The sequence below is a fragment of the Rhineura floridana genome, chromosome 7, assembly GCF_030035675.1.
Source record: "Rhineura floridana isolate rRhiFlo1 chromosome 7, rRhiFlo1.hap2, whole genome shotgun sequence".
Taxonomy (NCBI): Eukaryota; Metazoa; Chordata; class Lepidosauria; order Squamata; family Rhineuridae; genus Rhineura; species Rhineura floridana.
This window is the reverse complement of record NC_084486.1, coordinates 86,797,398-86,823,447: the sequence shown is the minus strand read 5'-3', so window position 1 is coordinate 86,823,447 and position 26,050 is coordinate 86,797,398. Positions and strand designations below refer to the sequence as shown.

The window sequence follows — 26,050 nt, the reverse complement described above, 5'->3', positions numbered from 1 at the left end:
TTACGGAAGCAGCCCCACATAGTGTGCATTACAGTAGTCCATATGACATGCAGCTATACATGTGTCACTATGGCCAGATCTGACATCTCTAAGAATAGACACTGTTGGCACACTAGCCTCAGCTGTGCAAGACCATTCTTGAAATCGTTCTAATGTATGTGTTCCTTAATAAATATGTTTAGATACAAAACTAGATCTGCATACATTCACTACCTTTTCATTTTCTGCGATAACTAGATCTGCATGATGCTTATTAATATGTTGAGTGCTCTAAGAAACACCAGACTAAACTGAAAGAAACTGAGAAAGGGGTTAAAAATGGAATCCATGGTAACTTGGGCAGAGCTTCTGGTGATAAGGAGTAGCGTTTATGGAATGTATGTAATTTCCTGCCCCCCAATAACTTATGCCGTTATGCATCACCTTGTACTTTGCTTCCTTCCTGCCAGAAGGCCATGCCCAATGTTCAGCACACTGTGAAATCCTAAGCGTTGCCATAAACTACACAATATTTGAAAAAGTATGCAAATTTGATTTTGTAAATTATTACTCTGAGTGAGGAATTGGGATTTTGGTAGAAATGAGTTGAGCACTGTTAATGACTCTCAAATGAATATTGTGGGTGGTCCAGTCACAGTCTGGTTAGAAATCTAGAAACAGTTACCAAATTTGCTGAGTGTTTTGCTTTTATTTAACATCTAATTATTTTGTTGCATACTTTGCTGCTTGTAGTTGATTCCAGTAGAGACTTCAGCTGCATCAGCAAATTGTTAAGATGCTGTCTGTGGACTCTGATAGATACAGTTTTTGAAGCTTTTTTTATTAATTAGAACACACTGTTGTAAAACTTGTCTTTTATATGTTGCTTTATGTACAGATGCAGTCACTGCTTTCCAGTTAAAATGATAAGTCTTTCAGTTACAGGAAGAAACTATATTAGCAGCTAAATGTTTCCAAAGACATCTTTTTGAATAATGGATTGGCATGTTAAGCGTGGGACCATTTGTGTATTCTGTGACATAGAGTGCTTATTTACCTTTACTTGTTTGGAGGAATGTGTAGGACTAGGGGCTGTGCCCCTGCTCACTCTGCTTGCCAACTCCCACACACACACTGCTGCGCTGTGCTCCTTCTGGGAGGAAGGGCGGGTTATAGATTTAATAGTACTATATTACATTTTTGTAAGCGTCATGCTACCATGAATGCCTCAGTGCAGGTAGCATGACGCTTACAGGCAGGCAAGGTGAGGTAAATGACAGCAGTGAGAAGGGCAATGAAGGGAAGAAGGAGTGCCAGCAGTGTTGAGTGGGCAGGTGAGCAAGTGGGCAGGTGGCAGCAGCAGTAAGGTGAGTGGGGGAGGAAGGCCTGTGGTGATTGCTTGAGGGAATGATTTAGGGAGCTGCCTGGGACTGGAGGAAGGTTTTGTGATCTGGGGGGGCAGGGGGTGGTTTGGCAACCTATGGAGGGGCTGGGGAGAGGTTAGGTGACCTGTGGAGGGGGTAGGGGAGGTTGAGAGGCAAGGGGGGGGAGAGCTTCAGTGACGCATGGAGAAACTTCAGAAACTTGTTGGGGGTGGACTTTCGCCACCTGTGTGGGATGGGGTTTGGGGTTGGGTTGGTGAAGGGATGGATGGAGGGCCAGGGGGTGTCTGGCAGAGGAGGCTTGGAGTGCTGTAGGGTGGGATGTAGCAGGGTTGGTGAGCAAAGCGAGCAGGGGTGGCAGCCCCCAGTATAATAAATAAATAAATAGGCCCCCCAGAGCTTCCCCTTCCTACCCCATGCAACTACTGAGCTCCCTTTTCACCTTACCAACTCCATTTCTGAAGCCGCTTCTATTCTGCAGCCCTGCTTTGCACCTGTTTTCATCTTCGCCCCCATGTCCATGCCGCCTCCTCCGCCTTTTGTGCAATTCCCCTTTATACACAAACCATCCTATGGTAACCTCCTTCATCTTCCTTCTCCCCCACAGTGCAACTACTAAGCACCATTTTCACCTTCCACCCAGTTAAAGTCACCATCCCCAGCTGTTCTGCAGCCCTTCTCATACCCCCTTTCGTCTTCACTCCCATTCCCATTGCCTTCTGCTCCCTCCTTTTTTGCAACCCCCATCTGCGCCCCATTTTCATCTTCATCTTTTTTCTTGCCTTTACTCAACTCCCTCTTGCACGAGACCACCCCATTTCCATGCCTCCTCCCCTCTCTCCCATTCTGCACCCTCCCTTTGCACACCCACCCCATTTTCACCTTCAACCCCTTTCCCTACCTCTTCCCCCTCATTTTTTCAACTCCCCCTTGCACACAGGCCAGTCCTATTTCCATGCTTCCTCCCCTCTCTTTTCTGCAGACCCCTTTGTGTGCGCACACACACACACACACTCATGATGATATATGTTGATGTAACATTAAGATGAAGAGATTCTTAGGTGCAAGTATATAATTTGGCTTGTTCAGTTAGAGAAGGTTAAGTTCAGTTGGTGGATGTTGTACATGTATGGGTGTTTGTTTTTTAATAAAATACATGTTCTAAATTACTGTATTGAATCTGGAACTTCATGTTGAAGACAACTCATGGTACCAGTAGTGAAATGCATTGTGTGAAGGTACTGTGGAATATTTGAGGGTTCTGCATCCTTTATCTCTCTCACATGAGGCAACTGAGGAATGGAAAAGGCAGATGTTTGAGTACAGTGAGAAAGGAGGGACACTAAGAGGAAAAAGTGGCTGTTTTAAAGAAGGGCAGAGGTTTGAGTAAAGCAGGGATTGATGGACACTGAGAGAAAACTGGCTTTAAAGAATGGCAGAGGTTTGAGTAGCATGAGCAGAGGTTTGAAGAGAGGGGGGGGAGTTGGGAAAAGCTCTGCTGTGTTAGCTGCTGTGTTGTACTCATCTCTGCTCTTTCTTCTTATGTTAAAAGGTTTTTTAAAAGACAATTCCACAATGTTTCTCCCTTGCCAATCTGTTCAGACCTCTGTTGTTGTTTTAAACTACTTTTCCCGTCGGTGTCTCTCCCATCTTGCTCCCATGCCGCAGCCATTGTTGTTATGCAACCTGCCTTCCCTTTTGCCCCCCTACCCCGCCTTGACTTCACACAAATTCCAGGAAAGTAATGAGGCACTACAGGTCCTTCAATGGGGGCTGCTTAGTGATGACATTGTATGTTTTTATTATATGTAACGTGTAAGATATCGCTGGTGGAGCCACATACTTCTTGGGCTGACCTGTCTCTAGCTGTATCTCAAACGTAATAATGTAGGACTTTTTGGTGGCTAGCCTGCACTGTGAAACTTTGTGTAACAGAGTATGGTATATATTGCCATTTTCAGAAGAAACTAAAATAATTGTTGCTTTGGTCTATCCTCAGCTGGTTAGGAAATAACCCCACAGTAGTTCATATGACCTTTTTTGCATGCTCAAATTAGGAGGGGAAAAAGCAAAATTGGGGCACTAATTGCACAACCTTCCTTGTTCCCAAGGTAGCTATTAAAATCTTAACACTTTTCTATTTCTATATACAGTATGCAGTTCCACAGTCCCTAGAGCTACAATTATTTCCTTGCTGTGGGGCGTTTATTTTTTCCTGTTCCTAAACGTAAAAGAGAGTTCAGGGTTATTCAATGATATCATGATGATATATGTATGTATTTAATCTTGATTACTCTAGATCTGTTTACAAATGACTACAAGTCCCTTAAAACAAGAATCTGATGGGTTTCCCTCGTCATAAGCAACATCATTTCCAAACAGTGCAGCAAATAGGCTTTCTTTATATGTATACAAGATATGCGAGTCTTAGGAAACAATCTGAAGGCATTTAGACTGTAGCTCCCCAAACCCCTCCCCAAAGCTCCTTTGATGTGCATAACGTGGTTGAAACGTGTGCCATTTTATATAGAAGTGTTCCTGTTAGGTAAAATATAATATATTACCGAAATCAGACACATTCAAAGCTCCCTCCCCAAAAAACCTTCTGCTTACATTATGAAAACCAATACTAATTTATCTGAAAATGTTTTCTAACAGTATAAAACATAAAGTCTCCCAATACTTCTATAGGATTTTCTTCTATTAGAGACGGCCTTTTTGCATCTCTAAGTCCCCCGTATGGTTCAAAAAGTTCAGTTGTCCCAAATTATTCAGGTATCAAAACTTGTGATGTGCTTTGGATGATGTCTCTGATATTCCAGATTAAAAGGATAACAATGTGGTTGTACTTTTTTTTAAAAAAACACTCACTGTCCATCAGATCTGGTACCTGTCTTAGATCAATATCTCTGGCTGCAGTTCCATAAACAATGAAAACTGTACAGCATAATATGGTTGAGTGTGATGAGACATCACACCTGTGACCTTCTGACATGCAAAACTGGCTTTGACTATACAAGCAAAAGAGCCTAAATTCTCATAAGTTGCTTCATATAAGACTCATGCTTGTTCTATATGTGTATTCATCTGTATGAATGAATGGATATTAAGTCATTTGTGCAGAGAACATTATGGGCTATTGGGCTGAGTGTTAGACCATTGTGAGAATTTCCACCAACCCAGTGACAAAGCCAGTAGGTTCCTAAAAATTCTTTGATTGACAGTCTTCATTTGTTTCATAGCAACTATAATATGATGCCCACTTAGCTTCCTCTGTTGGAAACAATCACTTGCATCTCAAGTTGTTTCTCCTTTCTAAGGTGCAGAGAAACTGGTAAAGTGAGACGAGTTGCAACTTGCTCAAGGATAAAGGTTTTGCAGCAAAAAGGCCACAGCTGACATCACTATCCCACCCACATCTTACATACCTAAAGTATGGCAGGCAGTAGCAGGATTGTAGCTCACACTTCTGGGAGGGGGGAAAGTTGCAGAGTAATCTAGAGCAAGCTATATTTGAATGAAGAACAAAGCAGATATACCAAAGAAGCCAGCTCTATACAGTAGGGCCCCGTTTATACGGTGGGTTAGGGACCAGGCCCCCGCCGTAAAGCAGAAATCGCCGTAAAGTGGAACCCATTGACTTTAATGGGTCGCGTAGCGCGAAAATGACGCAAAACGGCAAAATCGGCTTTAAAACTGGGAATTTCCCCTGATTGAAAGCCACCACATCAGTGGAACACCGGAAAGCGGGACCCTACTGTACCTGCTCTTAGTGGCTTCAGAAATTCTAAGCTGCATCTGTTGCTTGTGGAAAAGAAAAAGGGTTAAGCAAAACCACTGCAAATGCCAGTCTTCAAATGACAAAGCGGGTGAAAGGGTTTTAAATAATGCTTCTCAGCTGAGGATAGAAATGAGGAGCTTAGCTCTGTGGAGGAGCTGCTCCCTGCCATATTCTTGGCTTTAAAACCTTTCCAGCTATTGGACCTCTCTTTTGGCAACACTTTAACAGATCTTTTTGTGTTCCATCTCTGTCCACAAACTGAGGCTTTAACATCTTCAGATAGTGAGGTGATCTGTTATAAAAGCTGCAATGGATCCAACAGAGACAATTAAGCTTTGTCTCTTTCTGTTTTGTCTGAGAGGCTTTGTTACTCAGGATCCCCCATACACACACCTCTAGCTGGTGGGGATTACTTCTGTTTCTGCTAGAGTAAAGAAAGAACAGAGCTTTCTTTGCAGCAGTAGGAGGCTGATATGAATTATGTGTTGCACACCAGCAACAAAACCCACCTAGAGATGTCAGGGATTTTAGTTGAGTCCCCAGGAATAGAGTTTAAATGTGGGAGGAAGTAATTCAAATTAAACATGACATGCCTATTTATTTATTTTTTTAAAAACCCAATCTTGAGAACTTGTGTTTACAAACTCTTACATTCTCATGATCTCTTGGGTTTAGGCATTAAGAAATCAGATCATGGTAACCTTTTCAATTTGTCAAAGAAAGAAGAAGCTTAACATGTGAGAACAGTGTACAAAAAGCCTTGAAGTACACATTTAGAAGACAGTTCTGTTGAGAGCCTCCTTCCCTTTGAGGCACACTTTGCTTCATTTCTGTGGTTAATTGCAGGTGACTTGAATTCTTACAGTTGTCAAAAGGACAGAGTTGTGATTCATTGAGGTAGTGGTGATAGCCCTGTATTTTACTGTCTGGTGGAGGGTGTATTATTCTGTTATGCTTAATCCCCAGTGGCTAGTTGCATTTGGAAGTGAATTATTTCTCCTCCTGGGTTTGATCTCTGTGTTTGAGGTCTATGCTCTCAAAACACTTATTCCTGTCGCAGCCTTGTTGCATATGCAAGAAAATGGTAAATTGAATTTGTAATTAGATTTTACTGTTGGAGATATTTTCTCACTGCCAGTAGACCTGACAAACAGAATTAAGGAAGGAGTCTGATTTCAGAGGTGGTGCCATGCTTTAGCAACAGCAGGATTGCTGACAAACTATTCAAAATTTACCTTGCAGCACATCAACATTTATTCATTCCCCTGTACCTCCCCATTCTCTGCATAGGTTGCACCTGTGGAGAGCATCTGTTAGGTGCTAGGCAGCACATTCGAAGATCTCTACTTGGCAGAGCTTCTCTAGACTCTGGCAAGAAGTTAGAAGCCTGGATATCTGTGTTTGTAGTGCTCTTGCTTTGTAGTTGGCATACCAATGTCTGTTGCTGAACAGGGAGTGGCATTTCATAACAAAAGGAGCTATCCAAATTGTGGGAAGGATTTTTGCTTTCCAGGCCATTGGGATTTTCTGTGGGGCACCAATGTGCCTTTTTTGGATATACACACATTTTTAAAACTTGTAGTCTGTCAATGAATAAGGCCAAAGGGGTGTTGAGGTTTGTCTCTTACTTTGTGCGCAAAGTAAACTTTCACATGCCACAATAAGTGCTTCTCCTCACATAACCCATTATCTCTGGGGGAAGAGAATGAGGCACACACTGGGTGCTTGTACAATCCTGAAGTTCCATCTGGATAGATCTTGGTTTTCTTTGCATCTGCCTTGGGGAATGCACATGTCCAGTTCCATCATTTTAAGATTCCTGAATGGGGTATATAGACTAGTACTGTATCATTATAGCATGCTGCTTCTCAGAGGACTAACACCCAAACCTTAAGGAAGGAGTTACCTCTACAATTTTGGAGGTGGAGACAATTATCCTCTTGAAGACACATGTAGGGGCATACCTTTTCAAGGCAACTTAAAATATATTTTTTCTCTACTTTCTGAACCATTTAGTTCAATTCTGAGAAGCTGGGGAGGTGGATTAGAAACTTTCAACTCCCAGGAATGTCCTTCTGTGCTCCCTAATATGTTCTCATTTTATTCCAAAGATGTATTGTACTTAGATGTATAATTGTAATAGCAACTTGGGGCTTTTAGCTTGCTAAGCTCCGTCTGGGAAGCTAGAGAGCCCCTCCCTTTGTTAACCTAGCAATCTGACCTTACCTATAGCAGAGAGGAGGTGTTGTCCCAGATGTAATGACTATTTCCCTGTGTCACTTCAGAGAATGGAAATTCACTGTTGAGAAAACAATCCTTTTCTGTTCTGGTGCTTCTTCTTCTCGCCCATTGGGGTAAGGAAGCAGGGCAGGAACGTACAAGATTATATGTGGGGTCAGAGGAGCTTTCTTAATGTCATGGATCACAACTCAGAATAGAAATCACAGTATATCCTGCATATATGTATCAAACCATGTCTTGAATCCATTAAAAATGTTTGTTGCCAAAACTCTTTTCTGGAAGATCTCTGATTGTGGGGGAGGGAATAAGTGAGGAATCGTTTAAAAATACTGAGGTTTATCTGATAAAGGAGCTGAGTTGGTTTTATTCTGGTAAAATAAAATAAATAGATTAGGAATTAGTGCAGAGAGTGGAGGCTGGTCTGAGGGATATAGAGATGGGCAGAGCAATCCAAATGCTGGGTAGCTGGCAGAAGGGGGGCTGGTGGAAAGCTCCACAGGATCCTCCTTCTGCTTGGGAGCCACTGGCCCAGTTGAATGCCAGCTCCATTGGGAGCTGCACACGCGAGCCAGCTGGAAGCACTGACTCCCACAAATTGGCCTCCCAGGGAATAAGTGCTTCCTGTAGAGGCCCATTACAGTTTTTACTGCCTTTTGGCCAGCAAAGTTTCCAGGTGGAGCAGGACCCAGGGGAGGGCTCTGAATGCGAGGAGGATCTCACGTAAGTCCCCCCCTCCATGCCCCCATGCCACCATCCAGATTGAATAATGTTCAGCAAGTTGATACTGCTTTCCCATTGTGTATTTCTGATGCAGGTTTTGGAAGTGGTGCGCTCTAACTATGACACACTCACCCTAAAGTTACAGGATGGACTGGACCAATACGAACGCTACTCAGAGCAACACAAAGAAGCTGCTTTCTTTAAAGAACTGGTGAGTTTCAGCTCTGAGTGGGCAGTTTACAACAATTTAAAAATACAATATTAAAATCATGGCTTTTATGACTGCTTTTTCATTTGAATATGAATCCCAGGAGGGCAATAGCCAACCACAGAGGCCTGCATATTGTGCAGAAACAGCTATGGTGGTTCTGATCTATGTATTTATACAAGCAGATGGAGCTCTACCCTTTTCTTGTACCATGTCAATGCCTACTTATGTGTGCTGCCTAAGTTCTCTCCCTCTTTTTCCCAGCCACTGTTGCCACACTCTGTATCCTGCTGCTCGCTAAGTAAATGACTTTACATTTCTCTTGACTGAAACATAGATTTGCCTTTTCCAGTTTGGTGAGATTGCTTTCTTTCCAGCGCCCATCCCCCTAAGCGTAGGCTCAATGTCATTGATTGTGGCTAACATCACTACCAGTATTTATTGTTTATTTATTCAACTTATATCCTGCCCTTCCTCCCAAAGGAGCCCAGTAGTCTTCCTTCCCTTAGATTTTCTATGAAGAATGCCTAAATGAACTCTCTTCCACTTTGGATGGAGACAGAGAAGCTTTAGTCATTATACCTCATCTGGTGATTAAACAAATGCAATCAGTTTAATCCCTATTTCTTTAGAGAATCTGTGAGCTATGACAAATGTATTGTGTGTCCCCTGAGTTCACTATCAACGTGGAAGGGAGGAATCAAATTGACCTGGTTTGGTGCTTTGTTGACAAAATCCCTTAATTTACCAGGTGAGATCAGCTGCTCTGCTTAATAGTAAGGAAGTACATACTCTTAATCAAATATGCTTACCATTAAATTATGAAAATGTCCCAGATCTGCACTATTTATTTTGATTGCTGTGTTTTGATATTTTTATGTAGAATCAAGTCTGTTTTAGCTATGACTCTAATAGAAGGTGGTCTAGAAGGAGAACACAAGAGCAGGCCTGCAGTGTCGGACCAAAAGGCCCATTTGGTCCAGCATCCTGTTTCTTAAAGCAGCCAGCTTAGTGCTGCTGGGAAGACTAGAAACAGGCCCTGAAGGCAACTATCTTGGCTAATAGCCATTGATAGACCTGTCATCTATGAATTTGTCCAATCTCCTTTAAGGCCATTGAAACCAGCGGTCATTGCCACACATCATTGCAGTGAATTCCATTTCAAAAGAAGGGAGTACAAGCTCTGAGTCTCTACCCCTGCCTTATGCAGGATGCAGAAGAAACCTTCTTAGACTTCAAACCAATCAACATCCACTCTTTTCAAGTTATCATCTGTGGTCATGAAGGCTAAAAGGTTTTGTGGGGGAAAAGATACACATTCTTGATTTGTAGCTGTGGCAATTTTCTTTCCATCAAAGCATGGCTTGTTTGCAATGATCAATGCTAAGAGTATAACAAGCATTAGAGATGGCAGAAGCAGAGGACTTCACCCCAGATTCCTCTGTTTCCAAATATGCTTTCCTTCTAGATATTTGGTATGGAGACAGGCCTTAGATTTGCCTAGGATGTACACTGAGTGGTAGAAGCTGCATCAACAACAGTCCAACATGAAAAAGAAAACCCAGTCCAATGCCAATGCTCAGTCTACAAATCTAGACATTCTAGTATGCGAAAATAAAGTCTCTGTAACTTAATTGGTAGCTTCTTATACATCAGTTCCCAATCTCTTGTTTAATACATTCAAAAACATCTCTTATCATAGTCTTTCATCAGGGAACTCCCCTTAGTTTTGAAAAACATCTGCAACCACCCACTCACTCAGAGGAGAGTGTAGTCACATCCCTTGCCATGAACACTGACACAGATATGGACCCATAAGAACAGTGGTTAGAGAGTTTGACACACCATATGGAATCTCAAGTCCCATCTGAGGACAAGCAAATGATGACAAGCATCTGAAGGAATTTCCAGCAGCCCATACTAACCAAAGAGCCAGCCTGGGCCCTTTGATAAACCATTTTGCCAACTGCCATATTATCCTTTATGATTACGCCAACGTGCTCTCCAAGGGAATGAAGAATACTGCTGAGAGGCTCCAGGCCAGAGTGTAGCCCTTTTTAAAGATATCCACTTTCATCAAGAGGCTTGCAGGTCTCAGAGCCCACACCACTTTTTAGGGCTCAGTTCTGCACTGAAAGCTGTAACATCTAGGAATTGTCTACAGTCCTACCAATCTTGTAGCTAGCCAGTTTGTTGCTCTGCCTTGCCACTGCTCTTGGGCTTCTGCTAGCTCTAGTCCTAAACTTTGGCTTTGAGTTACCACCACATGCATCCTTGAGTTTACCTCTCTATGAATCCACCCAATTCCCAAGAGCTCTTCCTTGGTCCACAAGCTTTGAACAACCCAAGACATGAAACATGGCCAGGTGTCACTAGACAGGTAGACTGAGGAAGGAAATTTTGTGCCCATATATTGTACTGTGAGGCATCTGAGCAAGTTACAGGCAATACGAGAGAGATTCATGTGCTGCCTTGACTTGCCTGAGCATCTTGTGTGACTTAAAATTGTGCCTGGGTGCCTTTGGGGAAGGGGCACAGTTTTTCAGAACCTAGGAGAAAAATGCTATGATGGTGACAAGAGAATGGCTCCTTCATAAGTTATACTTATCTTCAATACTGAGCCTCATTCCCACAACTCTTGATTTGTTGATGGGCTTTCTTCCCTGAACCCATCCTGTTGCATCAAAAGCTAGCCTATGCCAGAGATACTAGTCTTTGTCCATGGTATCTGAAATGACTGTTCTCTCTCCCACAGGTTCGGTCCATCAGCATCAATGTGCGGCGAAATCTGGCCTTCAACACCCTCAGCCAGGAGACCCTCCTTAAAGAGTTCTCAACCATCTCATGAAGCTGAATTGTCATCCTGCTTCCTGGCATTACTGAGCCCCTTTCTCCAGCATTGACTGTAGCTCCTGATTGCGGGTGATCTAACCTGGGGGGGTGGGGTTCTAGGAATATCAAGGGGAGATCTGGACTTGTCCACATTCCTGGGCACAGAGAACTGATTATTCACACTGCACTGTAGAGTGGGAGTGAGAAAGAGGGTTCTATAGCTACTGCTTTTTCTCATTTTCTCTGTGCAGCAACTGTTGTCCAGGGATAAAAGTTTTCCCCAGTGAGCAAAATTAGAGCAAAGCAGTGTTATTCAGAGAGCTCATCCTTCTGATTCTTTGCAAGTTGTCTGATGATGAACGGAGGCCTGGAGAGGGAAGTAGAGCAGGACATGGGTACCAACTCCTTTATAATAAAGGACAGACTGACTGAACATCTGTCCCGTGTACACTTGTGCTGTAAGGCCCAAGTTATCAGCTTGACTTGGGTGCTTTTTATCTGCTGCCCATGTGTATTGTTAGCCCCATCTCAAACTGGTGTGGAAATTACCAGCTGAAGACTCTCCCCTTCACTCTTGAGTTAGTGCCTCCTGTTCTGAATGGTGCTTGCCAGAGCTTCTCTTCAAGAATGCCCTGCCTAAAATACTTGGTCTCTGGAGTTCCTGATCTAAGAGGCTACCTCTATAAACTCATCCTTGCTGTTCCTACTGCCCTGTTATAAGACTCTGGGGATAAGAATATTGAAATGTATCCATGATTTTCCCCCCATGGGAGCAATAAGGGAGAATGTCCTCTGCTTTTACTTCTATTACAATTCTTGCGTATCAGAGTGAGCCTTTTCCTCCTGTTCCCAGAGGGTTGACTGAACTCCTGCATTAGGTTTCTTAGTATCTCTCCACTGACCTGATACTCTTGGATCCCCATGGTGCTGATAAGGTGACCAAGTGCTCCTACTCACATTGTCAGTGTCCTCTCCATCCAACACATACACTGCCTAAGCCAAACACCACATGGGCTGAAGCAAGAATCGCTTAGCTCACCTCCCCCTTTTTTTGTCAAAGTTTTATCTTCTTTGTACTCCAATAAAAGTGCTTCATTGCATAGGTAGAAGTAGGGAATTAATCTGTCAAGCATATTGGTTCTTACAGCTTTTTAGCGAAAAGAAAGCTTGGGATTGGGGGAATTAGTGATCTACATCTGTGGCATTCTACAGCTGTGGACCACAGGATATGTAGTTTGTGCGGCCAGCTGTCCCATCAATCTTTGTCATACTTTGTGTAGAAATGCAGAACCTGCTCTGTTGAAAAGCCAAGAGTTGGTCATATCTCTGGCACTGTACTCAGAGGGAAGATGTCAGTCAGATGTGCTCTAAAATGTAGACTCTAAATTCTTAGTAAAGGTGCTGAGAAAATTTGGCACTGTATACATTTGGGTGGGTTTTTTCCTCCTACCTGCATATTATCTTCCTAGTTGCAGAACACTGGATGCAAACAGGATTCGGCGAGCAGGTGTACATGCATCTTACTGGGGTCTTTCCTGATGTATGTTGGTTAGGAGATTGCTGTGAAGAACAGACTTTACTTAAAAGAGACTTGCCATCTTGTGTGATTTCTCTGTATTTTTGGACTGACATGAGAAACTCTCTTCCCCAATACATTGATGAGTCTCAGCTATGCCTAACAGTGAATTTTGAGGGCAGACTTTCAAGGAAGAACTCTTTTTTTCCTAGAAGAAACACTATAAACACCCTACTAATAAAATAGAACCTGTAAGAAGAGGTACATAGAATTCAGCAGTAATGGGGTGGGGAATGATGCAGCACCGCTAATCACTCTATTATGTGCAGTGTATCTTTTTGTGTTCTTTTTATGAGAGGTAATAAATTATTATTACTCTTAACATTTTCTTGGTGCTCACACTGTGCTAGCTGCTGTACTGAAGTGATGTTCTTGTCTCAGGGCACTTCTAAGTAAAGTCTATTGGATGAGATGTGTGAGGTAGAGAGAAGATGGCTTTAAAATGTGGACATTGCAAGCATAATTTGTTGAGCATTTTCAATTCAAGCTACCTGCAAGCATTTTTAGTGTCAATCTCTAGAGCAGAGATCACCAACATGGTGTCTGTGGGCACATGTGCCTACAGAGGCCTTCTCTGGCACTCACAGAGTCCCCTCCCCGTGCTTGAAAGAAGTGTTCTATTGTAGCCAATAGAATAGCTTGTGAGTGTGTGGTGCCCACAGCAGTTTTAGGGCCTTTGGGCACATCTACAAATAGGAAAAAGGTTGGAGATCCCTGCTCTAGAGGCTTTTCTCTCCCAGGCAGCCATATGGAAGCCTTTTCATCTAGGATTGTGACTTCTCTTGCTTGGAAGGTAGAGTGTATGTGTATATATACATACACAGAGTGAGAGAGAGAAATATATAGATAGGGATATAATTTCTAGTGCTTTCCCTTTCCCGTCTCCCTTTTGTATTCTGTAGTTTCTTCTCAATTTCCTATATGAACACCCTTTGTATTAGGATGTACTTCCTAGTTAATAGTGACTGATATTATGAATTTATCTCTGCCTTTGGCTCTGTTGGAAGCATCTTGAGTTAAAATGGATTGTATCCAACACTCTCATTCTGCTTGCACAACAGACTTCTGCTTGAGCAATTGCGCTTCCCCCTCCTCTGCAGCCCCTATGCACCCCCTGGAGCAAATTTTGGGATGTGCAGAGGAAGAGGAAGTCCTGTTATGTGAGTGGAATGCTGCTCCCACAGGATTGGATACAACCCAATGTAATGTTTCAGTTGGGATTCTCTTAGTGCACATGCTCTGTGTCTAAGTATTGCTTGATAATCTATGCTTGTGACAAAAGGGAAGATGCTACCCTAGTTATATGCACATATGTTTCTCCGTGTCGGGTAATACAAGGTGCTTTAGGTCAAGAGTCTCTCTTATGAAGTGTGCAGTTTGCATGTAAACCTGCAGTTCTCACATGCAACCTTGACACCTATTTTTAGGATCTTTTGACCGTGAGCCTGAGTGAATTTGGCACTCCAAGGGTTAATGTCATCAAGGGCAACAAAGAAAGTAATTTTATTGTATCAAAAGGGAATTAGCATATTTATTAAAAGATATTAAACAAAATCCGTTGACACGGACATTCATAAGCAACACACTAACAGACTAAATTTAGAAGAGTTTAAAACTAATAAAAAAGTTAAAACTAATCATACAAGCTATCAGTTCTAAAAACATGCACTGAAATACATAGCAAAGCCAGAATGCTGTAAATTGGCAGGAGAAATTGGAGGGTGGGGAAAGAAAGCTGTGAGTCCACAGAAATAATAGGAAACCATTCTAAAACATCAGCTACAGAGGGTGTGTGTGCATGCGTGTGTGTGTGTTTCCATTTTGAAAAGCTCAAAGCAGCTAACAGCATGAGCTGTTTGGCTTTCTTAACAGAAATAGGGAGAGAAAGATTTAAAAAGTTAGTGGAAACGCTTGAAGTGGTTTGTGAGCATACAAGAGGGGTGAGGTGGGGAAAACGTCTTGAGGATGTGCTGGGAGGAAATTGGAAAAGAGAAAGGGAATCAAATTTGGATGGGGGGGAGAATTTTGAGAGAAGAGGAGCATGGAGAAGAAGCAAGATCTGTTGCCACTTTAAAAGTACTGGTTCAGGGTATTGTGGTAATGAATGCCGAGGAGAGTTTGGCTCCAGGGTGACACTACTGTTCTGGTACAGCAAGAGCAACAAAGCAAGAAAAAAGAAAAAGACTTAATATAATGAAGGGGCACATGACCTGTTCTGTGAAGAAAAGACCATAGTTCTGGCAACTGTAAATTGGGAATGGGGGGGTCTGAGAGTCACAGATTGCAACCTCATTGAGGATCCTTGGAGAGAAGACGCCCCTAATTCTTAGCTGGCTAGTGGCAGCTTTTATTACCAATCTGAGTTTAATATTTAGAGTAAAAACAAAGGCTAAAAGACTTGTCTTCTTGGAAGCACTGGGTGCTAACAGTTTTTAAATGGTGCCAACCAGGAAAAGTTTGTCCTAAATCTCAGAGAAATGGCTTCTAAAATGCATCATCTTTCTGCTGTCCCGGTAGGTGAGCGGGAAAAGAGATTTAATAACAACAACAACAGTAATAACATATTTTGCTTTTCTGGCAGGAACCTGAGGCCATTGGCACTTCTAAATTAGCTATTGTGGAAATGTGGGGAGAAGGAAGGACTGATATTTTTGGTGGCTTAACACTTCCAGAAAGAGTCTGATGCTCTTTTGTTTTACTTTAAATTTACAAGGAAGGATGGCAAGGATTTACAGAGAAAGGAGACAGCAATCTATGGATTTAGCAAGAGATATTGCAACTTGTCACATACACAGTTACTATAACAGAGGTTCCCTCTTCTCCAAAACAGAGCTTCCCTTCTCAGTGCAGGCTACAATTCTAATGGCAAAATGTGGATTTGAGGCTACTTGATGAGCCACTTGCAGTTTCACTTTAATGCTTGTATGTACTTAGACATGCATGTCTTAATCTTTGAGACAAGCATAACAATCTTCCTTTTTATTGCTACTGTACATTCCAGTTTTTTCAGCAGCACTCATGCCTTCACCCACTGTGGTACTAAAAAAAGTGCATGAGGTCCAAGGCTTTTGTAAACCATAACCCAAATCTGGGTTTGATTTTTTGACTGCCCTTCCTTTTATCCTGTCCAGAACCACAGCTGTCTGCCCTTCTCTGGAGGAATGGGGAAATTATGAGCCCACTGGAAGGGAATGATCTCACTGCTATGAATTAGATCACTGTTCTTCAGCCTTAGGTCTCCAAATGTTGGGCTACAACTCCCATCATCCTTGGCCATTGGCTAAGCTGGCTGGGGTTGATGGGAGCTGTAGTCCAACAACATCTGGGGACCTACGGTTGAACAACAGTGAGATTTATACTAACAAATCTAGCATCACTATTTCAGTGGCATAGTAGGATCTCCTCTGTTCTGAGCCATGAGCTTAGCCCTGCCTGAGACAGCTGTAGCCCTTCATCTCTGCTAATTCCTCTTGTATGTTCCTCCACATCTTCCCACCTGATGCTGGCTCAGACTCTATAGAGACAGGATATGTTTAGTACTAATGAGGGAACCTAAGATGGGGCTTGTGGTTGAGAATTTCCACAGATCTATAGGGAGCACTTGAATAAATTTTGTAGCTCATTTAGAACTGCCTTTGCCATCAGTTTATCTGCCTCTGAGACTCTGGAGTTGCCAAGTCTTGAATGGAATGACAGAGGCCAGGAGACAAACATTTTGACTACATATAATGTCCTAATCCTGTGAGGGAAAGGGTATGTTCCACAAAACATGAAAATAAGTTAAACGTTCCCATTTTTAACTTACATGCTGTCTAAGCAATAAACACATTCTAGTGTCTCTTCTACCTTGCTTGCTTACAAAATAGCCTCCTTGCACCCACATGTAGGGTGACAGCTGCAAATGATGACAGGGCTCCTGCACCTTTAATAGCTGTGTAAAAGAGAAACTTCCATGCAAGCTGCACCTGCTAAAATTCTCTGTTCTGTGCAACTGTTAAAGGTGCAGGAGCCTGGTTCTCATTTGCATCTTTGCCTCCCTATCCACTGGTCTTTCGGTCCCCAGTACTCTTTCTCTGAAGCTGGCCAGTGGTATGCAAAATTCTAAAAAAATAATTTTGACAACCAATGTTTTGCAAAGCTTAGAGCAATCTTGTTAATGTTTTAACTAAAAACAAAAGCAAACATATCCCAGCACTTCTGTGTGTGTCTCTCTCTGGATTCTGCCTCCTTCCCCCATTTACTGATTTCTGCTGCTCATTACTGCTGTCGTTGCAGCTCATTTTGTCTGGAAAGCTTTCATTGGCCAAATGGACATGTGCTCAAAACTTGCCCTTAGTTAAATGATGGATTAAAACGGGAAGATTGAAATCTCATAACCATTAGATACACACTGGGTTTTCACAAAAACAGTGGAGATCTGTGCAATTTCCTTCCACTCTTGGCAGAATCTAAACTGGCATAAGGATAGATTGAAGATACGTTTTCTGTAGGCATATATAAATAGTTGCAAACTGAGGATCCCTTGATCTCATTTTTTTAAAAAGAGATTGCTATATCTTAGCCATTCATCTAGGGATACATGAGCATCCTATTGCTTGGCCCCAAAAGAGGTTATGCCATTATGAGCATCCAAATAAAATGTTCACAAATCCTTGAGATTTTAGGGAGCATTTGAATTGCAGAACGCTCAGAGGACACTCAACATCACTTTGCTATCTGTGCCTCAAAGCCCAGGACTTTAACTTGAGCAAGGGAAAGTAATGGTAGGCACTCCCCAGTACTGGCAGTGCATCTTTGCCTACCTAGGATGGGTCTGGGACTACCCGTATCTGAATCTCTAGTGGGAAAACTGAAGCTATGCACCCCCTTTTGGTAGTGGTAAGAGGGCTGTTGAAGTTCATTGTGATGAGAGGCTCTGGGTCTCAGTAGTTTTATATCCAGAATGAAGAGCTGGTTCTGCTCCTAAGAAACCCTGCGTTGGAAGGTAGCAAACACCCCTGAAATGCCATTCAAGCATTATATAGAGCAGAATGGCAGCTTTGTCTTTGGCTGGGAAAGCAACTACTGCTTCCCTTCACTTTATGAGATGCAGGGTTGGAGTGTGACAAATGGCCACACTGAGTGAGGTACAGCAGTTCAAGTAAGAACAAAATGGGAAGGAAGGGCAGTTCTGTGCCCCTCTTCCCCTGAGGAAGCAACCCGCCCCCCCGAGGCACTTGGTTGGAATGGGGCAAGGGCCAGATGGAATGGGATGGTGGTGATACCCGTGCTTCCTCCTGTCCTAAGGTAGCTGCTCATCCCCACTGAGAGGCAAGAAGTTGCTCTGATGCCCAAGAGCTGAGACACACAATGTAAACATGCCCATAAAGCGTTCCTTCATGTGAAAGGGCTCCATTCCTTCTCTGTAAAACCTAGGAACATAGAAAGCTGACATACTGAGTCAGACCATTGGGTCCATCTAGCTCAGTATCATCTACACTGACTGGCAATATATCTTGGCTCCCACCCAAAACCACTGATGGGTGTGCTTACTGGCAAATAAAGAAGTAAGAAAATGAACTTTTATTATGGCAGTACAAGCTCAGTGGCTAGGAAAGAGCAGAATCTAGTTCAGGGGCTCTTACAAGGCAAAGGAGTAGCAACAATAGGTCTGGTCCATGAGCAAGGGTCAAGGTTCAGGAATCTGAGAATAGTAGCAAGAGTTTCATGCCTGCATGGGAATTGTGAACTTGTTCCAACAAGTTATCCCAGCTACCCGCCTAGTTTTTAAGCAGAGGTGGAGAATACTCCGGTACTTGCGAGAATCCCTGTCCCTGGCCTACAGGTGGGTGCTCCACCCAGGGAGTCAAGATCTTCGCTTTTCTCATGATACACCATCTCTCCCTGCACCAGACTCGCTGCCTCCTGTGAATCCTGTGCCTCTGTCAGAGCAGATTGTGCCCCTGAGCCCTCCACGGATGGGGAAGGAGCAGCCGCCAGGTCTCCCACCTCATCAGTAGATCGGGGGCATCCAGGGTCACGGATGGGGGACATCATCAAGAGGGCTCTGCTGCATTGTTTCATTTTCCTCCTTCCTCTCATTCTGTTGTCATCCTCAAATGCCTCCCAGTTCTGGTCTGAATCAATGTTCAGAGACAGCCATGGCATTTCAGCCATCCAGGACTTCAGTAAGGGGTCTTTGCCAGCTCTCCCTAAAGATGCCAGTGATTGAACCTAGGACCTTCTATCACTGAGCCATGGCCCTTTCCCAAGGAGAATGTGTGCATACAGCCTGAAGATAGGCCCTTCCATTTATCAATCTATTGAGAAACACAACAATTCAGGAGCCTAAAGACTTACTGAACTTTTAGACTAAACGTAAGTCTGGGGGGGAAAGTAAATTATAAAGTTTTCAAAGCAAAGTAATTTCAGATAGGTTTGGGGGGAGCCTTTCCCCTCAAGAGAGCTAGAAAATGGCAGGTTTTCCTTAAGAGCATTATAAAGCAATTGTGCGTTTGTGTTATAGGGAGTGTGTGTCAGTGCTCTGCCAACAGAGCAGTCACCAAAGCCCAGGATGGGGGGAAACCCAGAAAATACAAAAACAGCGTAAGAATGATACACACAAAAAGTATCCTGAAAACACTTCCTGTGGCAATTGGGGCTTGTACTGGCAACAATGCCCTCATGTCACCTATACAGGCAGCCAACCAGATTACAATGATGATGTGACATGACCTCTAATATACCCTATGCATCATTACACATGCAAGATGACATTAGATCATCTCTACTCCATCAGCCCCAGTGTCTCAAGGAACTTCAAGTCCTGAGGCACCTCTACAGACAGGAATTCTAATCTCCTTATGCTCTTCACAAGCACTGTTTTTGAGCACAGTACAAAAAGGGGAGGAAGGAAAGCCCACAGAAAACAAGATCTTTCAGCACTTTGCATAGAAGTAAGTTCGTACAATGACTAATCAGTACAGAAATTACCTCCAAGGACTATGCCTTGCAGTTGCTGAATTACCAAAAGGCACTTTTTGTTGCATTTCCAATAAATAATTTTCTGTGCCTTGCACCAGCAGATCTTTTTAGTCTTCTGACAGCTGCTGGACTGCAGAGCAAAGTGGCCCAGAGGCACTATATGGTCAATTAATGGTAACACCTAAGAATGGCAACTTTCAATCCATTTCAGCCTGAAACAGCTCAATCACTAAATGAGAAAACTATAGAGTTTTTCATCCTGGCAGGATTTGAATCTCTCTGGCATCTGTTCAAAAGCAGCCTCCACAAATGTTTCCAATACAGGTTTCCAGTTATCTCTTTTTCAGCCCTGAGGGAGTTTATGAAAGTTCTTGTAGGAGTTACAGCACCCTTTTGCCTACAAGAAATGAATCTTTCCCAAACCAGATTATATCCTCCTCCTGGTCTTGCCCATGAAAAAAGAAAGAGATGTTCAGGCCTGTCTTAACCTGCACAAAAATGGAAATGGACTGCCTTCAAGTCGATCCCAACCCTATGAATAGAGTGTTCATGGTAAGCGGTATTCAGAGGGGGTTTACCATTGCCTCCCTCTGAGGCTAGTCCTCCCCAGCTGGCTAGGGCCTGCTCAGCTTGCCACAGCTGCACAAGCCAGCCCCTTGTCCACAACTGCCAGCTGGGGGGCAACTGGGCTCCTTGGGACTATGCAGCTTGCCCACAGCTGCACAGGTGGCACGTAACCCTGCCCAAAAGACCACCTTAAATCTGGCTGAACTCTCTTCCTCTGAGGCAGAGATGAGAAATGCTGTGTTCATTACAAAATTGTGTTCTTGATGTCAGCATCCAAGATGAGGACACCAGCCAGGACCTAGGGCAAATGTGGAGCTTATAGTGTGTCTACCAATATAGGCATGATGGTCTCACAAAAGTAATTGGTCTGGATTCCACACAGTTATTTTCAGTGCTTCTTCTGGCTCTCGGCTTAAGACTGCAGAGTAAACATACAGAGTTATGTGATGGAAGACATTTAAGTATCACCAAATTGGTGTCTGTTTCCAACCAGACTTAGTGTAGAGATACTCATAAAACAGCTACAGATTGCCTTAAATTGAACATCTACTCTGTGTGTGTGAGAGAGAGAGGCAGAGAGACCTGAATTCAGGAGCCAGGATGGCATAAACAAATTCCCACTTAGGACTTATACTACGAAATGTTTTTTTCTTCTGTTTTTATATATATAGGGATTTTGGGGTGGGACAGTATTTATATTTGGGCTTCCAACAATATTTATTTATTTATATAAATTTAATAAGTAAATAAATATTGTTGGAAGCCCAAAAATAAATACTGTCCCACCCCAAAATCCCTAAGAATGGAAATTTAGGATAAGTTAAACTTTTCCTTTCTCCCAATACATTGGTTACCTTAGCCTTAAATGTAAAAGTAGCATTTGTCCATTGTGCCTCACTTTCACAACTCTATACAAATGTTCTTAGCACTTCAGCAACAGGCTGTCTCACATGATATTGTGCCATAAAGTGTGACAATTGAAATTGGTGGGGAATACTTCTAGTTTGGTGAAGGAAGGGGTAAATGACCCTTTTGCCAGAAATGGGCTATTCCATTATCACAAGGAATACCCCCCACTCTATCTTGCCTGTATGGAATCTACGACTTATTTCTGCAAAACAATAGAGCAGCAACTCTCATCCTGTAAACTACTTGGAAAAGAAGCATTCTCCACCAGCCCTAAGCGAGCAGGTCCCCTTTCCCTTTTTTTTTGCAACCTGCTACTGTCAACTTGAACTTGCCTTCTCCTAGCTACATTTTATTATGGTGATTAACATTTCCTTTATAGCAGCTTGTGTGTGTGTGTGTAACTACTCAGTAGTCTTCTCCCAAGGCACAATATCCAGATTCCATCTGCTTTGACAGAGGTTTGCCTCGCTTTCTGTCATCGTAACAGCTATTTCACACCCTATAATTCACCATAGGGCATTAATGCGGCACATTTACATGGGGAGGGGTCTCCTATAGTAATATGTTTCACTGTAAAATATATTTCTGCTTTCTGTTGCAGCACAGTAGCAGTTCCAGGGGGCTGGCTCTGGTTGGGCAGTTAGCAAGCTATCCCAAATGGTTGCTTACCATCTTGCGAGAATCTTATTACTGATCCATGGATGTACAGAAAGGCTTGTTGCCAGGGCCGGATTATGCTGAGGAGGGCCCCTAGGCTGATTCTGAGCTGCCCGCTGTCCTGTCCCGTCCCATCCCCCCTGCTTCACCTACCTTTCTGTTTTATTTGCAGCTGCGCGCACTGCGCACGCAGGTTTGCAGTCAGTCAAGATGGCGGCCGAGGTTTCCCTAAGGGGCTGAAGCCTCCGCTGCCATCTGTGTTGATGGCACCAACACGCGTGTAGCACGCATGGGTGCCATCAACCAAGATGGCGGCAGAGGCTTCAGCCCCTTAGGGAAACCTTGGCCGCCATCTTTATTGATAGCAAACCGCAAAAAACAGCGGAGAAAAAGGTAAGTGAAGCAGGGGATGGCGGGCGGTTCGGAAGCTTTTGTCCTGCGATCCGCGGCTCCTGTCCTGCTTCCGTGGATCGCGGGCCTGCAAGAGCTCCGGGCCCCTAGGCTTCAGCCTACTAGGCCTAATGGATAATCCGCCTCTGCTTGTTGCTCCATATCAAATGCATTCCACAGATGAGCAGCTTTGGGGGGGGGGACCACCATTTCTGCCTGATTGTGCCGGTTCTGTCTGGATATTATTGGAGCTCAATATAAGCAGGGACTGTTCCTTGATGAGAGCTATTATTTTGGTTCTCTGGGTGGTAGCCAACTTAACAGTTATGCTAGTGCAATGACTTTTAGCTGTGCAATGTAGCTTCCCTGTCCTTTCCTCACATGCAACTAAATCTGGGGTTCATTCAATCCTTCAGAACAGATTTGGGTAGGTGCGGGAGTGTGCAAGGAAAAGAGAGGGTGGGGAATTTACATTGCACAGCTAAAAGTCATTGACCTAGTGTGTAACTGTTTAGTTGTATACCACCCTCTGTCACTGAAGCTAGCTCTCCCTAATGCTCCTGGGAAAGGGTGTCGCTAAGTGGGTAGAGCATCTGCCTTGCATGCAGAAAATCCCAGGTTCAGTCCCTGGCATCTCCAGGAATGGCTAGGAGAGAATCCTGTCTGAAATCCTGGAGAGCCACCGTCAGTCAGTGTAGGCAATACTGAGCTAAGTGGACCATCAGTCTGACACAGTATAAGGCACCTTCCTATGTTTCTGCTCCAAGTTCTCATATATAAAGGATGACACATGTAGGCCTAGTTCTCACTGAAGTGACTTGTCTATGTCTGGAGCTAGGCTGTACCACTTCAGATTGCAGGGGAACTGTAACACACACATTCCGACACACAGAAAATTAGCATGTCAGGGAGAAGGCTAGGTTAGAGACATTTCCCCACAGATAGAGGTTGTTGTTGGAAAGGGGGGGGTTGTAGGGAGAGTATTTTGTCATGCGAGTCCCCCACCTACAATCTGAAGTGGTAGAGCTAAGGCAAAAATGTACCATCTTAGTAAGGACTAGGCCTGCAATGTGATAAAGTAGCCAAGTTTTGGTCTCATACATACAGAAATTCAAAGAATAACTGGACAAAAAATAATCTTTACAGCAGAACTGGCTTTACTAAACCTTTTTACAGAAGGAAATCAGAATTTACATTACAAAAAATTGATTGGCTTCTTGCTGCTAGCCGCCAGAACGGTGATTGCACAGGTTTGGAAAACTCTGGAAGGTCTCACATTGGACAGATGGCGTCAAAAGGTGTGGGAAATTGCCCTATTAGAAAAATTGACTATCAAATTAAGATTAGCAAAAGGAAAGAGGAAAAACAAAGAGGCTTTCGAAGAGGACTGGTGGCCCTTCATACTCTTCTCTGCAAAAGATGAAAGAACGGGTCAAGTACCAACTGCTTTTAAAAGACTATGGCTAAGTTAACGTTCTCCTTAGACTCTATATATATATATCTTTAATTTGCGGTCAAAGACCCATATCGGCTATACAATACAAACAGTATAAAGGAAATAAAAAGAGATATACAGTACATTTGCAAGTATCATACAATCTCATTTAAATGTTAGCACGAATTAATTGGGCGGCGTAAAGGAATTTAGCAACTCTATAACTGTGCATTTCAATGAAAAATGTTTTGTAGGGTGGGAAGAGGGAAGATTTAGGAGGGATGAATGGGGTAAAGTAGTATCGTTTAGATTGTTGATGAATATATATGGGTGTTTTTTTCAAAAATCCCAAATAAATTTTAATTTTTTTTAAAAAAGTAAGGACTAGGCCTTAAAGACCAAGTTCTTACTTTTCAAAAGAGGGCACACATACACAAACTAGGAAGCATCCAATGATGTAGAACAAGAACAACAACAAAGAAATAAAGATGCAAAAACAATGGAAAGTCTTATTGTAAACATACTCAATGTGTTTTGGCATGATTGCCTTTATCAAGGGCTTATTTTTTTTTCTTTGCAAACTTGATCAAAAGCCTCTGTTTTAAAAGAACTTGCATGGCAAAAAGCTCTTAAGAGTAATTTTTGAAGTTATTTTGGAAAGTTTTTTTGATCAAGTTTGCATATAAATAAAAAATAAGCCCTTGATAAAGTCAATTGTGCTGAAATGAATTGGACATATTTACAATACAACTTTCCATTGTTTCAGTAGACCCAGTTGCCGGGACAAGACATAACTGGGTAGTTCTTGTTAACGTCCCCTAGTCACCACTGCAGATTGTTCTGGTGTGCTTTTAATGACTTGGCGATAGTAGGGTGACCAATGTCACTTGGAGGCCTACTTGTGGCTGCCATCTAGGGTTGCCTTTTTTTTAAAACCAGCCACAGCTCCTTCCATAACATAAAAAGCTTTGCCTTTTTATTTTTACAGATCAAGCTGCTTTTAAAGATGCAAGAGAAAAAGCAGGCCATTTTTCTCCAGACAGCTTGCAGCCTTAAACTACACTACTGCTTCATACCCAGGCAGACAAGGATTTGTCAGTTTTTACAGTCATGAGTTATATGGTATCACTTCAATTCATAGCTTCGGCTATGGGGCAGTATACAAGTTTAATTAATTAATTAACTAACTAACTAACTAACAGACAGACAGACAGACTAATAGTGAACTTGGTTGTTCAACTGCCAGTCCTTATGTAGACAAAAGGGCACCATCCATGCATAGGAGGACAGTGATCAGCAGGTGGGGGGGGGACCTGAGGTTTGCAGAAGTGCAACCCCCCCATTAAGTAGCAAAAACTAGGAGGGACCCAAAAACTTAACAATTCCAAAGTTGGTAGTTATAATCCCATCAGAAAACCCCAATCCCAGCCTCCTGCACTTTCTAAGCTGTTGGCAAGCAGGGGAAGTAATGGGTGTTCTGCTAGTGGCCCCTTTGAAAGCCTTTGAATCAAACACAAGAAGTCTAAACTCTGTTTTTGAAAACAAACAGAAGCATAAATGTCCTGGTATCAGCATAACCCTTTGCAAGGTTATACAGGGAGTATTGTTACAAATGGGCAGTTCCCAGGTTTTTGTGGGTCACAGGCAGGAGAATTCTGCTGTACACTGTACACATACATACACTGAGCAGTTCCATAACAGGTGGGCTGGGAATTGCTCTTCTCCCAGTTGCCTTCTGGGCCCAATGGCATAGCAGTGTCAAGGACCAACATCCACTGATGGGTGCCACCAACATGTTGGGCCCAGAAAGAAGAGAACAGTATGCAGTCAGGGGCAGCAAGGCAGTGACAGACAGTGCTATTCACCAGAACTGGTGGACAGGCAAGGAAGAGAGGGAAAGGATAGCGTTGGCAGCAAGGAGGAAAGCCAGTTGTCACCATCAGGTTTTGGTGGTTTTGGTGATTAGTGGATCCCAGCAGCTGGCCTGGTTACAGATTTAATACACAATGCACACTTGTTTGGATATATGTGGATAGACAGGATGGAGATAAGCAATGGTCATACTCTAAGGCCACTCCTTAAAGAAGGAATGAGGCACCTGCGGCATTATTGTTACTATTTTTATTATTATTAGTTGCTTGATACCTGAAGATCTCCAAGTGACTTACAACAATGTTAAAAATAAAAACAAATATGAACACACTATAGTAACAAAACAATAACATAACCCCCATGCAGCCACAGGTAGCTTTGGCAGCATACTGATAACAAACAACATAATCTCAGTTTATCAAATGCCTGGGGGAAAATATAAGTCTTTACCTGACGCTGAAAATATGTCAATGAAGATGCCAAGTGACCTTATTGGGGAGTGCGTGCCACAGATGGGGAGTTACAACTGAAAAGGTCT

The 26,050-nt window shown here is 43.0% G+C and overlaps 1 protein-coding gene across 6 annotated transcripts in view; it reads left to right on the top strand.

Annotated features, from left to right (window-relative positions):
- ARMH3 (armadillo like helical domain containing 3) overlaps positions 1–13,041 on the top strand; it is a 239,573-nt gene extending 226,532 nt beyond the window's left edge. For 5 of the 6 annotated variants that reach the window (XM_061636248.1, XM_061636249.1, XM_061636250.1 and 2 more), the window contains 2 exons: positions 8,198–8,314; positions 11,067–13,041. In XM_061636248.1, the coding sequence (XP_061492232.1) occupies positions 8,198–8,314; positions 11,067–11,159 (210 nt within the window). In that variant the 3' untranslated portion in view covers positions 11,160–13,041. The remainder of the gene's footprint in view (positions 1–8,197; positions 8,315–11,066) is intronic. The other variant, XR_009764035.1, reaches the window with a different exon arrangement.
- Positions 13,042–26,050: the final 13,009 nt, after the last annotated feature.